This window comes from Polypterus senegalus, chromosome 9, assembly GCF_016835505.1.
Source record: "Polypterus senegalus isolate Bchr_013 chromosome 9, ASM1683550v1, whole genome shotgun sequence".
Classification (NCBI taxonomy): domain Eukaryota; kingdom Metazoa; phylum Chordata; class Cladistia; order Polypteriformes; family Polypteridae; genus Polypterus; species Polypterus senegalus.
In genome coordinates, this window is record NC_053162.1 from 32,180,896 (window position 1) to 32,195,150 (window position 14,255).

Below are 14,255 nucleotides of genomic sequence, written 5' to 3' on the forward strand. Positions count from 1 at the left end.
GGCAAGACCAATGTTAATAAATACAAAACAACTCTGAGTGATCAGATTCATGCTATAGTAAAGCATTTCTATCCTAACTACGGTGGAATCTTTTAAGGAAAACAATGCCACCATTCAGTTTTTGGATATTCTGGAGCTGGGCCTGAATAAGGGCATGGGATTGTGTATAAAAGAATGGAGTTCTATTCATCCTGCACGGTTCCAGATATTTGCAGAATATATGAAAAGGTGTTTTGATGTTTCTCAGAGAACTAAATGCCCTGTTTAAGTCAACCTTAGGAATCCACATTATTTGTCCACTGTATGCAAGTTAAACTTGCATAAGGAATAGGTACATTAAATATATTAGTGTACAAAAGTAAACTTTCATAAAGAATTTGCTCAAATGTATAATGAATCAATTTTATCAATACAAGGAGGCTTGGAACATTTTTGTGATATTACAAATTGAAAAAAAAAAAAAAAGTCAATGATTTCATTCCAAGTTGGAATTAGTCATCCATGCACTAGTGAGGATGCTTGTTTGATTATAATGCTGTGGAAAGTCAAAACCTATCCTGGTGGCACTATGTACAAGACAGAAATAAGCCCTTCATTGGATACCAGTTCATTTAGGGCACAATAATGCATATACCTAGACTTACTAATGTTCTACAGCGGCCAGACAATCTCCTACATACATGTATTTTTTTTTTTTGGAAAAAAAAAAAACTAGAGTAACTGGAGTAATTCAAAACAAATAAGTCATCAACATATACACGAGTAAACCTATGAACTAAAATGCTCATTTCAGTAGCAGTAAAAAAAAAAAAAAAAACAGCTTTAACCACATTCAACTCCGTTGTCTCATTTGAATTGTGTCTTTGTGTACTGAAAATATTTTCTAAGGACATAAATATTGAATCAACAGGTTCTAAAATGAGCACTAGGTCAGTTTTACATGTAGATTTTTATATTTGCATTAATAATAATGGTCTTTATTTATTTTATGGTATTCAGTGCTTTAGATTTTAAGACAGAATAACATTTTGGCAACACAACACAATACTAGAATAAGGATTTCAAGCTGTCTTCAAAATTAAGTATCTACACAACTGACAAATCTTCCAGGAATGCAGAAGTAAACACAACATCATGCAGATTAGAAACTTATATGATAAAACTCTATATTAAATAAAATGAATAAAATAAAAGGCTTTTTCAGCTCAGGCAACAGCCACCACCTGTCCAAATAAGTTGAAAGGCCCCCCGAATTCCATGCTTTATTTTGGGGGCTTTTCTTTGCCACAGCAGCAGGTGAATGAGTGCAGGAGATAGTTTAATTAAAGATTGGAATCTTAACTAACTGCACAGTGTTTAGATACTTTTCTTCGAAACAAAATGCATGTTTAATATTCAAATTTCAAGTTAAAAAATGCTTATTAAACAGATTTGTTAGTAAAGTAAATACACTAATGCTTATTTGTTTTTATTTGTTTGGTTTATAATCTACATAAGCATTTTATGAGATAGGATATACAATTTTTTTCGCTAAGGCTTGACAAAAAGAAACTATTGATTTACAGTTTTACAAGGCAAAAATATCAAACAAATTGTAATTGGGTGTTATTTTAATTTTAATAAGGAGATGTAGTATGAATTATGATTTAGGATATAAGCAGACAGTTCTGTGTTCAACTGTAGCAAACTTACTGGGCAGGGATACACCATACAGTGAGCATTGCACATCTAACTAATTTCAATCCCACTTAGTCCAAGTCAGGGTTGCCCCTTTACTTACAGCCATGTTCACAGAAGTGCTATCCACTATGCCACCTTGCTGCTCTACATATATTGTCTCATTTATTCATAAACTGAAGTTTTCAAAATTATCTACATTAGCTTGAATTAAACGCATTTGTGTAGTTCTAAAAAACAAACACACAAATATTAAGAATCCTTATTTATATAACATATATTTTAGAAATGTATTACACAAGTAGACTTTTAAACTTATTTGTAGTTCTCAGAACTCTGTTTACTTAGTTAAATACAGACTGTACAAACTGAATAAGAACTGTTTTTTTATGCAGTGACTGCATTTCATTATTGGCAGAGTATGTTTCAGCATACATACTGTATAAATGATAATTTATTTTCTGGAACTACATTGTTCCATTTGGTGTCACTTAGAAGCCAGAGCACACTTAGGCAGTAATGACTATAAGGCTGCAGTGTGATATTGGACTATACCAAATATTCTACATGTTCCATTCTTTACATTTTTTCTAAAATTGTGATGGACAAATAAGGAACTACTATAATCAATATGCAAATCACCTGGTATTTTACTATTTGAGAAAACTACATATTTTTTAACAGCAACAACATTCATTCTACCTGTATGGGTGAACAAAAACTTTCTCGGAGCAATGAGAGCCACTGATGAACCATGCACTCCTGGAAAAGTCTTTGATGCAATTATTTCCTGTAAAAATGTTTTAATTATTCAGCTAATAGACTGTGTTTTTTCACGAGTTTACAAATTTTTCAAACCATTCTGCAACTGCTGCAGGTAAAAAGGTTATGGATGTCAAATACAGTTGCTTTTGCATCCTTTGATGACCAAAGAGGGAGCAGAGGCATGACAGACATACCTGGAGTCTTTACACAGAAATGTGTCTAGCCTTGGCCCATGCTTTCCCAAAGGGTCATCTGGTACCATGAATATGTCCTCCACAAATGTGTATTGCAAAAGTCTAAAGAGAGTTAGAGATCACAAGAAATTAACACCCATTTGCTTTTCAAGTAGCAAATGCAGACTAAAGTCTATATATAAGGTGCCACTCCGTACAAATTAACACCTTCTTGCTATAGGAGCCAAGAAAAAGATGAGCAAAGCACACAGCTTTCAAGCTTTGCAGTCATTCCAAATATAGAGTGAGAGATGCCACAGTGTACTGGTACAAAAAATTCACCTGTTTTTGATAATATTCTTCCAAGATTCAGACTCATGCTGAAATTCTTGCAGATTGTCATTTGTTACTATGATCCCATCAGTTTTTTCAGCCAAATGTAGCAGAAACCTGTAATGAAAGAGAAAAAAAAGCATGTTTAGACTTTGGCTGCATACAAGTTTTGTAAAAATTGCCATTACCGTTGTTTTGTGCAGGTAAAGACAGAAAATGTGTAATAAACTCTTCAGAGGGATACATAAATATTGACTACTAGCCAACCCGCGGCGTAACATACGCCGCATAATCAGGCCGATTTTTTAATGATTTTTAAGCACAGGGAGAAAATTAACATTTGAAAAATCGGTAATGTAATAAATCAGCAAGAAAAGCAACATTGTAACAATACACGGAACGAACCAACACACAATCGTCCGTGACTGAATTTCGCGTTCAGTATGCACTGCCTGCTCATGTGCCCACCTCCAACTCGGCATTTGAGTCGTTGTCGTCTTTGCACAGTCCAGATGCACCTGTGACTCATGTAGACTTTTCATTGCTCTGTGCGGTTGTGGCTGCTTTTCTATATATAATCCACCAAGACACCCGACCACGGTAGTAGCGAGGGGGGCTTTGTTGTTCCCTTCACATGGTTTTTCATGGTGGACGCGGTCGGGTGTCGAAACCGAAAAGAATAATGAAAAGTCAACGTGGCTCAGACGTGCATGTGGACTCCTAGCACAGACGAAAGGGACTAACTGGGTGGTCGGTGAGTTTTTGCGTCCGGGCACATGGGCAGGCAGTGTGAATGCCTTGAGAGCGAGGGTAGACGCAGGCCGGTGAAAAAGGAGTGTTGGTGGGCAGGGAAACATCTTTCATGTTCCTGCAGGAGCATCTAAGAAGACGCATGTTTGTCGCGGATGCGAATTGCTGTATGTAGCATGTAAAACAGTTTGCTATGGTGCACACGGTCGTGCTTCGTAACCGAAACTCGGTTTTTAAAGACTGCTTACTTCATTGTGTTTTAACCTCAGTTGTAAAGGATCGTTTTAAGGATCCCATGGGATACCAATCGCAAACCGTTTTACATGCTGCATATTGCGATTCACCTCCGCGAAAAACATGCCTCTATGAACAGTCAAAGTGGCTGAATGAAAATTCAAAGTGGTGAATATAAATGACGGCGGTTTTTCTGTGTTGTCGCGTCCGAGTTGGTGGGCGTGGCTCTGCGAGTTGTTGTTGTATCCAATGGTCTTGGAGATGGTGGGCATGGCTCCTTCCTGCGTGCGCCATAGGTTTCTTACTTGTCGCCGGCTTAGTGAATCCACGCCGCTTTCCATGGTTGTCTTGCCTTAGTGAATTATATATATAGATAAGTGGGAAAAAATACACAATCACATCATAGTTCTATGTTGTAGATAAAATTAAAGGAGAACCTTTAATTCTTGTTCCCATCCCCAAGAGAACGAACAGCTTTACATCATCCTATAACTAAGGAGGAAGCAAGGCTCAACATAACAGAATGAAAGAGAACATGAAACCTGAGGTCTCTAGCACCTTATATGAAGGATCTTCTCACTACTATCATGTAGGAATCTGAGAATAAATACCTTTGCATTAAAACCTGCAAAGATTGGAGTTTTCATAGGAACCAATCTAAACCAATGATAAACAAGAACTATTATGTAAGCAACTTACTTAAATATAATTGAATCTGGTTATCTGGGTTTACATAGCAAATGAAACATGAGGCTAAACTGCAAAAAGTTACCTGAACTGTGCATTGGAATTATGTGGAATTTACTTTCTAATTAGCTTGTTAACATTAACAGGCACAATTATTAAAAGGACCAGGAAGCACCTTGACAGGAAACATGTCCAGTTTTTCCTATGTTTATTTTTTAAGTTTACACCATTTTCATAATACTTTTTTAACAAGGGGGAGCCCCTTGGAAGCAGTTCAGTATAATTAAAATTTCTCAATACTGTTCTTTGTTTGTTTCACTTTTTTAAAATGCAAATACAGACTCCAAATCATAGCAACATAAAAGGAATGAATTAGCTAGATGCTTTTTTTCTGACGTTGTTTAAAAAAATATAAACAAAATAAAAAAGAAATACACACATAGCTTGCAGTCAATGACGTTTAAAAGAGTGGTTACTCAAACCCATACATCCTACCTGTCATCATGGGATGCAATTCGCTTTCCACAGACCATTCTCGCTGGTGTGAGTGATAGCACCCCCATTTCTTGCAGTTCATGCAGGAAGTGCTTCTCTATTAAAGGCAGACAGCTTCAATCAGTTATTTACAATTGTGAGACAATAACCAAGTTTACAACCTTGGCTAATACAATGCTATGCTTACCTGTAGTCAGAGGATCATATCGAAGTCTCCATTGTGGAACAAAAACTGTGATATGTCTGTGTCCATATCTCCAAAAATACTGGACAGCAATGGCAATACCACGGCATGAGAAGTATTTGTGCAACCCATGTCTGCAAAAGGAAGAAATCACCAGACAGATGTAAAATACTACAATAAACAATGTACAATCATCAGTCCTGTGTTGCTTTGGATCTTAGTAGGAGCTTGGTTGCATTTATATGCATTTACGACACAGTGCATGAAGATACCTCAATCATGCAAAGAGGAACAACACAAACCATCTTCGACTCGTATGCAAGCAATGATGCAAATAAATATCATGTCTTACTGTCAAAGGTTACTGTTGAGAAACAATCTAATATTCATTTTATTTTAAAGTCATTTTATCTCCAAACAATATGATTAAAGACTATTATTACTGTTAATACACTACTAGCTGTGCTGTCCATCAAAGATGGATTGAAACCTAAGTAATCAGCGCAGTCCACAGCGTTAACATTTGCGCTGCACCATGCAATGCACGTCTCTATTAATGCCATTTGGTATAGGATTCATAAAAGCAATTCTAATGTTTGTGATATGCCATACTTTTGGAAAAACAAATGCAGTTCATTTTTTTTTTTTACTAAAATTGTTTATGATGTGCTGTCTTTTTAGGATAACTGAATCATAGCAACCAAACAAACACACAGACACTTCTCCTTTTATTAAGATGGATATATTCACAAACTAATTACCTAACATGACCATACCATTCTCACACCCATTTAATCCAACTCAGGGTAAAGGCAGGTACCAATGCAGGTGCACCAGCCCTGAATGTGTCAGTCCACCACATGGGCCCATTCACGCACGCACGCACGCACGCACGCAAGGCTAATGTAGAGTCACCAATTAACCTATCATACACAACTAGACAGAACATGAAGACTAAACAAGCACAAAATAGGTTGGGGATTGAAACAAAGGGTGTTGAATTGATAAGGAGACAGCACCAACAAATGTGAAATTAATACCACTCCCAATCACAGTAGAAATGGTATAATATTAACAAATTAATGCCATAACTGTTAAATTGATATTTATTGATTACTGCAGTCAGACCATAAAATTGTGTAAAGAGTTAAAATACTTTCCTTCAAGAAATTAAACAATGTTAACCCTTATCTACTAGCGCTGGTGTATTTTGTACACCAATCTCGGTTATTTTTGTCTAATATCCTTTTACTTGAACCTACCGGCAGCACCCACAGTCTATCCTCAGCTTGATTCACTACAAGTACAGTGTCGCAATGGTTTCTGTACAGTGTGCCCTTAGCCTGTTTTATGAGTGGATGTACAGTTGCAAGTTCCATATGGTGCATTTGGTACACCGCGCAGGAATGTACAGTACATTCGTAAAGTATTCACAGTGCATCACTTTTTCCACATTTTGTTATGCTACAGTCTTATTCCAAAATGGATTAAATTCATTTTTTTCCTCAGAATTCTACACACAACACCCCATAATGACAACGTGAAAAAAGTTTACTTGAGGTTTTTTCCAAATTTATTAAAAATAAAATAACTGAGAAATCACATGTACATAAGTATTCACAGCCTTTGCTCAATACTTTGTCGATGTACCTTTGGCAGCAATTACAGCCTCAAGTCTTTTTGAATATGATGCCACAAGCTTGGCACACCTATCCTTGGCCAGTTTCGCCCATTCCTCTTTGCAGCACCTCTCAAGCTCCATCAGACTGGATGGGAAGCGTCGGTGCACAGTCATTTTAAGATCTCTCCAGAGATGTTCAATCAGATTCAAGTCTGGGCTCTGGCTGGGCCACTCAAGGACATTCACAGAGTTGTCCTGAAGCCTCTCCTTTGATATCTTGGCTGTGTGCTTAGGGTCGTTGTCCTGCTGAAAGACAATTTGAGGTCAAGAGCGCTCTGGAGCAGGTTTTCATCCAGGATGTCTCTGTACATTTCTGCAGTCATCTTTCCCATTATCCTGACTAGTTTCCCAGTTCCTGCCGCTGAAAAACATCCTCACAGAATGATGCTGCCACCACCATGCTTCACTGTAGGGATGGTATTGGCCTGGTGATGAGCGGTGCCTGGTTTCCTCCAAACGTGATGCCTGGCATTCACACCAAAGAGTTTAATCTTTGTCTCATCAGACCAAAGAATTTTGTTTCTCATGGTCTGAGAGTCCTTCAGGTGCCTTTTGGGAAACTCCAGACGGGCTGCCATGTGCCTTTTATTAAGGAGTGGCTTCTGTCTGGCCACTCTACCATACAGGCCTGATTGGTGGATTGCTGCAGAGATGGTTGTCCTTCTGGAAGGTTCTCCTCTCTTCACCGAGGACCTCTGGAGCTCTGACAGAGTGACCGCCGGGTTCTTGGTCACCTCCCTGACTAAGGCCCTTCTCCCCTGATCGCTCAGTTTAGACGGCCAGCCAGCTCTAGGAAGAGTCCTGGTGGTTTCGAACTTCTTTCACTTACGGATGATGGAGGCCACTGTGCTCATTGGGACCTTCAAAGCAGCAGGAATTTTTCTGTAACCTTCCCCAGATTTGTGCCTCGAGACAATCCTGTCTCGGTGGTCTACAGACAATTCCTTTGACTTCATGCTTGGTTTGTGCTCTGACATGAACTGTCAACTGTGGGACCTTATATAGACAGGTGTGTGCCTTTCCAAATCATGCCCAATCAACTGAATTTACCACAGGTGGACTTCAATTAAGCTGCAGAAACATCTCAAGGTTGATCAGGGGAACCAGGATACACCTGAGCTCAATTTTGAGCTTCATGGCAAAGGCTGTGAATACTTATGTACATGTGCTTTCTTAGTTTTTTTATTTTTAATAAATCTGCAAAAATCTCAAGTAAACTTTTTTCACGTTATCATTACAGGGTGTTGTGTGTAGAATTCTGAGGAAAAAATGAATTTAATCTATTTTGGAATAAGGCTGTAACACAGTGTTTCCCAAACTCGGTCCTGGTGGACCCCTGTGGCTGCAGGTTTTTGTTCCAACCAGATTCCTAATCAGTGACAACACCTGATAGCACTGATCTCATTTAATTAGCTGGGTTTTTTTTTTCTTTTATTCAACATTCAGAAAAGCTTAGCAGCATGATTTTTACATTTATAAGATATTTAGAAATATTTCTGCTTTTGCTATAATGCTTAACTCTCTTTTGTTGATTTCATTATACAGTACTTTGCCCTTTCTCTGTGCAGTTTTTCTCCCTTCGTTGTATCTTATTAATAACAATTTAAAACGAGCAGATCAGACACCCAGGCAAACAACACTGAATAATCAAAGGCTGCAACTACTTTAGAGCCAGATCCACTAATTAGTAAAAATTGGATTAATTAAACAATTAGAAGACCTAGAAAAGTAGAATGAAAATCAAGATGAAAATACCGTTAAAAAGAAAAAAATACATTATTCCTATATAACTACTTGGTACATTTTAACATATATATATATATATATATATTTTTAGGAAACTTAGCTTTCTTTCTATATTGTTCCTTAAACACAGAACTTGGGAAATATCAGTTAACTTAATTAGCCCAGGAGCACAATTAAAAACAGAATCTGGCTGGAACAAAAACCTGCAGCCACAGGGGTTTACCAGGACCGAGTTTGGGAAACACTGCATGTGGAAAAAGTGATGCACTATGAATACTTTTCGGATGGACTGTATGACAACGATGTAACTGCAATTTTCAGAGTTATGTACAAAAGCATCCATCCATCCATCCATTGTCTAACCCGCTGAATCCGAATACAGGGTCACGGGGGTCTGCTGGAGCCAATCCCAGCCAACACAGGGCACAAGGCAGGAACCAATCCTGGGCAGGGTGCCAACCCACCACAGGACACACACAAACACACCCACACACCAAGCGCACACTAGGGCCAATTCAGAATCGCCAATCCGCCTAACCTGCATGTCTTTGGATTGTGGGAGGAAACCGGAGCGCCCGGAGGACACCCACGCAGACACGGGGAGAACATGCAAACTCCACGCAGGTCTCCTAACTGCGAGGCAGCAGCGCTACCACTGCGCCACCGTGCCGCCCTCAAGCTTACAGCACTCGGTATTTACAGGCGGTCTCCCATCCAAGTACTAACCGAGCCCGACTCTGCTTAGCTTCCGAGATCAGACGAGTTCGGGCGTATTCAGAGTGGTATGGCCGTAAACTGTACAAAAGCAATGTGACTGAATTAACCATTGAAAGTTGAAGAAAACAATTAATACAGATGTCCCGACTTTGGCTGATTACTTACAAACATGGTGTCTGAATAAAAACACACCTTGTTGCTAAACCCTTTGTAGCATTATTTGTACTAGATATTCCTATCATAATGGTGAGAAAAAGGCAACTAACAAAGGAAGACAGACAGACAGTCATTGCCCTTAAAAATGAGGTCTTGCCATTAAAGAAATTAAAATAAAGCCAAGCTTTCAAAGAGTACAGTTTCCTAAACAATCAAAAGGAACATGGAAGCTGGAGGAAATTCTAAGAGGAACAGCTCTGGCTGACCCAAAGCCACACAATTAGAAGAGAAATTTTCTTTCTTAGAGTCATCAGCCTTTGTGATAGTTGCCCCACAGGACAACTGGTTTAAGCTAAGCTTAACAGCTGTGCAGTAGCCATATCTACAATTGTTTGTTTATACTATACTTAAAATGTTACAGTACATTGAGAAGGGTGGTGAATTCTGTCCCAGGCAAGTCTCAATTTCGTATTTTGCAATTTTAGAAATAGTTTTCTTACTTCCACTTGACCTGTTAAACCTGCAGCTTGAAATCCTCTCTTCTACTAAAAGTGAGACTTTATTTTGACTATTGTTCTTTAAGGTGCGTATAGTGTAAGCTGTTGAGTCCAAAACACTTGATTCTGTTGTGTCTCTGGGTCTAACAGATAGGTTCCTCTCATAAGTTTCTCCAATTTCCAAGCTCGAAGTAATACCTTTGCTAAAAAAGACCTATACTTTTAAGGATTACAATGGTCTGTCTGTGCTCCTTTCTTTGTTAATTGCCTATTTCTCAGAAATATAATAGTCATATACTACTTTCTGCAGTGCTATATTGTCCAAATAATGCTTCAGATGGTGTAGCAACAGTTTGTTTTCCACACTGATTTATATATAATCAACAAAAGTTAGGACACCTCTCAATTGTTTGCATCAATGTTCAAGACTTAAATGACTTCCATTGCTGTAGAAAAGATGTAATTTGTTAACACATTATTCCCTTAAAAAGACTTTTATATAAATCTAAAAATGACATTACTTTTCAGTTCTAAACTTCTTTTTTTTTAACCTGTCAATTTACTGCTTACCTTTGCACAACTTAAGGTTATTTGCTGGATATGAACTGGTTACATTTCAATAAAAACTGGAAAAACCTTTCACTGGTAGTGTATGTGTATTAGATTTGAATCCTTCAATATATGAAAACAACAAATGCCACTTCATTGTGGTAGATAGGGAAAGACTTTTATTCAATCCTGAAGTATAAAAAGTGGTGAGGTAGAGTGGAACAAAAATGGCGATTAGAAAGTCATAAACAACCTTCATCAATGGAAGGGTGTCATATGGCGATAAAAAATATATATACACAACTCAACAGTACATACACATGAGATTATTAGAGATGTACATTATTGAAAGTCTGAAGGCAAGCATAAGATGCTGAATAACCCAGACTGTAATGAACTATGGTGAAAATTGGTTTGTGTCTGATACCTAGACTGCATAAAATACAAACAGCATCCATATATGGCCACTTGAGTAGAAATGAAAATCTCAGATGTAAAAATAAAAATACTTATATGAAACACAGAAAAGGCCAGCCAATTAATAGTGCTGAGCTTTGCATAAAATTACTGTACATTAAATTGTATTGTACTAACGATATGTATTAATCTAACTTTTTCTAAACTCAAATGAATAGAATAATAAGCTAAGATGTACTGTACAAATAAAACAACAGACAAAATGGAAGAGCATAATTTTCAAAATATTTAAGCAATGAGCACACTTTACCAATCATGGTAGGGTAATCTTGGCACAACTAATCACTCAGGAAACACTCGTGAGTAGAAGACAAGAAATTGTTAAAAAAAAGTTATTAAAATTAAAAACACAACAAATTTACCTTTAATTGTTTTTAGTAGTAACTCAACATTTGTTGCTAGTTTTCCTATAATGGTGCAACAAATATAGAATATTTTTATACAAAATGAAATGTGATCTCATTAAGTGGAATCAAAAAACAGTTTGGATCTATTTTAGATGATTTACACTGTGCTCTCATTTTGCCCAAACTAACATATACAAGTTTGAACAAGCAGTCCTCTTTCACTTCAAGGCTAGCAATAAAGAGGCAAAAGCAACTTAAATTATGAAACAATGGGCTTAGCTTAATTATGAAGCAACTGGGCCAGCTGAACTGCACTATCCTGAAACAACTAAATTATGACCTGTTCCATCATATACATGAAATGCACAAATTTAAAAATAAGAATAAGCTGTGTTTTAAAAACATTTCATAAGCAGTTAGTTATGCAATCATATTTTACATAACATAAACAAGTAATAATTGACTGCTTCCTACATGCTGATTAATGATGACCTTGTAGATATAGTCATGTGAAATATTAAGCACCTCCCATAGAAAATTTTGACTTTTATAACATATCTGAACAGGCAAATGGTACACTTTAATGCAAACATTGCTTGCAGATAAATGTGATATACTTGAACAAATGGCACATAAAATTGTCCTGATGTATGTATTCTTATATTCTACATTAACAAAAAAAAATGCAGATTTGTCACCACTACAAATTCATTACATTAAATAAAAGTTGTTCCACATTAGGTGCCAATGATTAGACTCTCATAGGAAGTATGCAGGAGGAACCTGCAAATATCAAGAGTCTGGTGTTCTCTCTGCAATTAATCTGAGTGGTGTCACAATGCCAAGATCAAAAGAGCTCTCTACAGTCCTCAGAAAAAAAGATTGTGGTTGCCTATGAATTTGGCAAGGGATCTAAGAAGGTTGCCAAATTATTTGAAATTAATTATTCTACTACAGTTTGCCATTGAACATATAGGCAAAGACCAGGGGCCAGTTTAACAGTTTAAACTGTTCGTACGCACAAAACTGTTCCGTATGAACGTTTCCACGCTCAAATTGTGATGTATAAAACCTAAACTTGGTGTAAAGCCACGCACATTTTCACGGTAGCTCCAACCCTGACATATGCAAGTTCTCCACTCGGTTTTTCAAACTGGCGGCACCCAGCGTCAAAGCAGTGCTACTGTTTCAGTGTGGTTTTCCCTTTCTTTTTTAGATCCACATCCTTGATATACATATACACTGAAACTAACAGCATATTGTTTTATAGTTTAAGGCATCTGATTGTAATTAACCTGTAACAATATAATGGTCCACGGAATAGCCAAAGTATTACAAATACCATAGCTGCTTTAGCGTTGTTACTCTCACTGCACCTTCTTCTTTTTCTTTCAGCTGCTCCCATTAGGGGTTGCCATATTGGATCATCTTTTTCCATATTACTCTAACTGCACCACTCGGAGTATTAAAATCACTGTATCGGAGTGTGGAATCACAGATCTACAGCAACTGATCGGAAAGAGAATTATCGGCAGCCATTCTGCCTATTTGAACTGCACTCAAACGGCAAATGCATCAGAGCCTTTCCTGTACTGACCTCGCGGTTCAGAAACCGTTTCATCCCAAGAACTATAAACGCACTCAATCAGTCCATCAAGTGCTCCTTGTAAAACTGTTTGTACTTATAACTACAATTACCTCACTGTAAACTTGCAATAGTTATAATATTGCACAACCTGCGGCACTTTATAAAATGCGTATTTACATATGATGACAATATCATTTTTAAGATGAAATGCAGTAATATGTTTATTATATTATACAGATAAAACTTTAACTTCATTTAAATAATCTACAGTATATTGTTAATAGACATATGAGAACACAGTGCTGCAGCGCTAGCGAGAAGCTGGCGCTCCGTTCACAGATTATTCCTGCCTCGCACTGTACTCTTGCTGGGGCTGGTGCAACAAGGGAAGGATAGATGGATTGAATAATTAAACATGTACTATGAACATATTTCAATGTTTCTTAAAAGTTTTGAAGAATCTGTGTTCTAATCTTACAGATGGCTTAACGCCTATCACAGAGCTGATTGTGTGGCAATTGGGTATTTGGAGAAAGAAAAGCAAGGATAGGAATTGGGGGTTAGTACATTTGAAAAAAACAGTACTGCTGCAATAAAGTATTACATCGAAGGTTGCGCACGGTGCAGCAAGCATTTTGCGTGAGGCATGAACAATCATTACGCTACCATGTTCCCACGTTTAATAACATGCTTTAACTTCTATCATCATAAAAATCATATCATGTATACATCTCATTATTTTTAATGGATTCTGTGTCCTGTTGGAGGAAGAGAAAGCCCGTTTAAGAAGCACGCAGTGTACACAGAAGATCAAATACAAAACAAAGCATTTAAGGTGCTACTTTAGTTACGATGTGGTTTGAGAAACTAGTAAATAAAACGATTGTAAGATGAAGTTTATGATGTTTTACTTTAATGACAAAATAAACTACGTGATTAAAGTGGAAATTTCAAGATTAAATTTAACATTTTGTGCTTTCCCCCCCCACTGTGTGCCTATTTTTTTTTCTCTGTACTCTAATAAGCTTTCATATGACATTCAGACGGTGGGCTATAACTCGCCTTTTCATGGCAACTTTTTTTTTTTATTTCGGCACTGTACGATTTTGTGAACTTCAGCTTCAGTTTCTCCGACGTTCAATGTCACTCGATCAACTTCCTTTTGTTGTTTATACCATTGTTTAAACCAATAAATAGTA

At 37.3% G+C, this 14,255-nt stretch overlaps 1 protein-coding gene and 1 non-coding gene across 3 annotated transcripts in view; both read right to left on the reverse strand.

The window, feature by feature from the left end:
• n4bp1 (nedd4 binding protein 1) overlaps window positions 1–14,255 on the reverse strand; it is a 33,497-nt gene that overhangs the window by 4,568 nt on the left and 14,674 nt on the right. Inside the window, exons 3-6 of one of the 2 annotated variants that reach the window (XM_039762858.1) lie at window positions 5,302–5,432; window positions 5,115–5,211; window positions 2,958–3,065; window positions 2,637–2,738 (exon numbers count right to left, since the gene is read on the reverse strand). In XM_039762858.1, the coding sequence (XP_039618792.1) occupies window positions 2,637–2,738; window positions 2,958–3,065; window positions 5,115–5,211; window positions 5,302–5,432 (438 nt within the window). The remainder of the gene's footprint in view (window positions 1–2,636; window positions 2,739–2,957; window positions 3,066–5,114; window positions 5,212–5,301; window positions 5,433–14,255) is intronic. The other variant, XM_039762859.1, reaches the window with a different exon arrangement.
• LOC120536103 lies at window positions 9,403–9,521 on the reverse strand. Its single transcript, XR_005635013.1, has one exon. It is a non-coding gene; the product is annotated as a 5S ribosomal RNA (ribosomal RNA).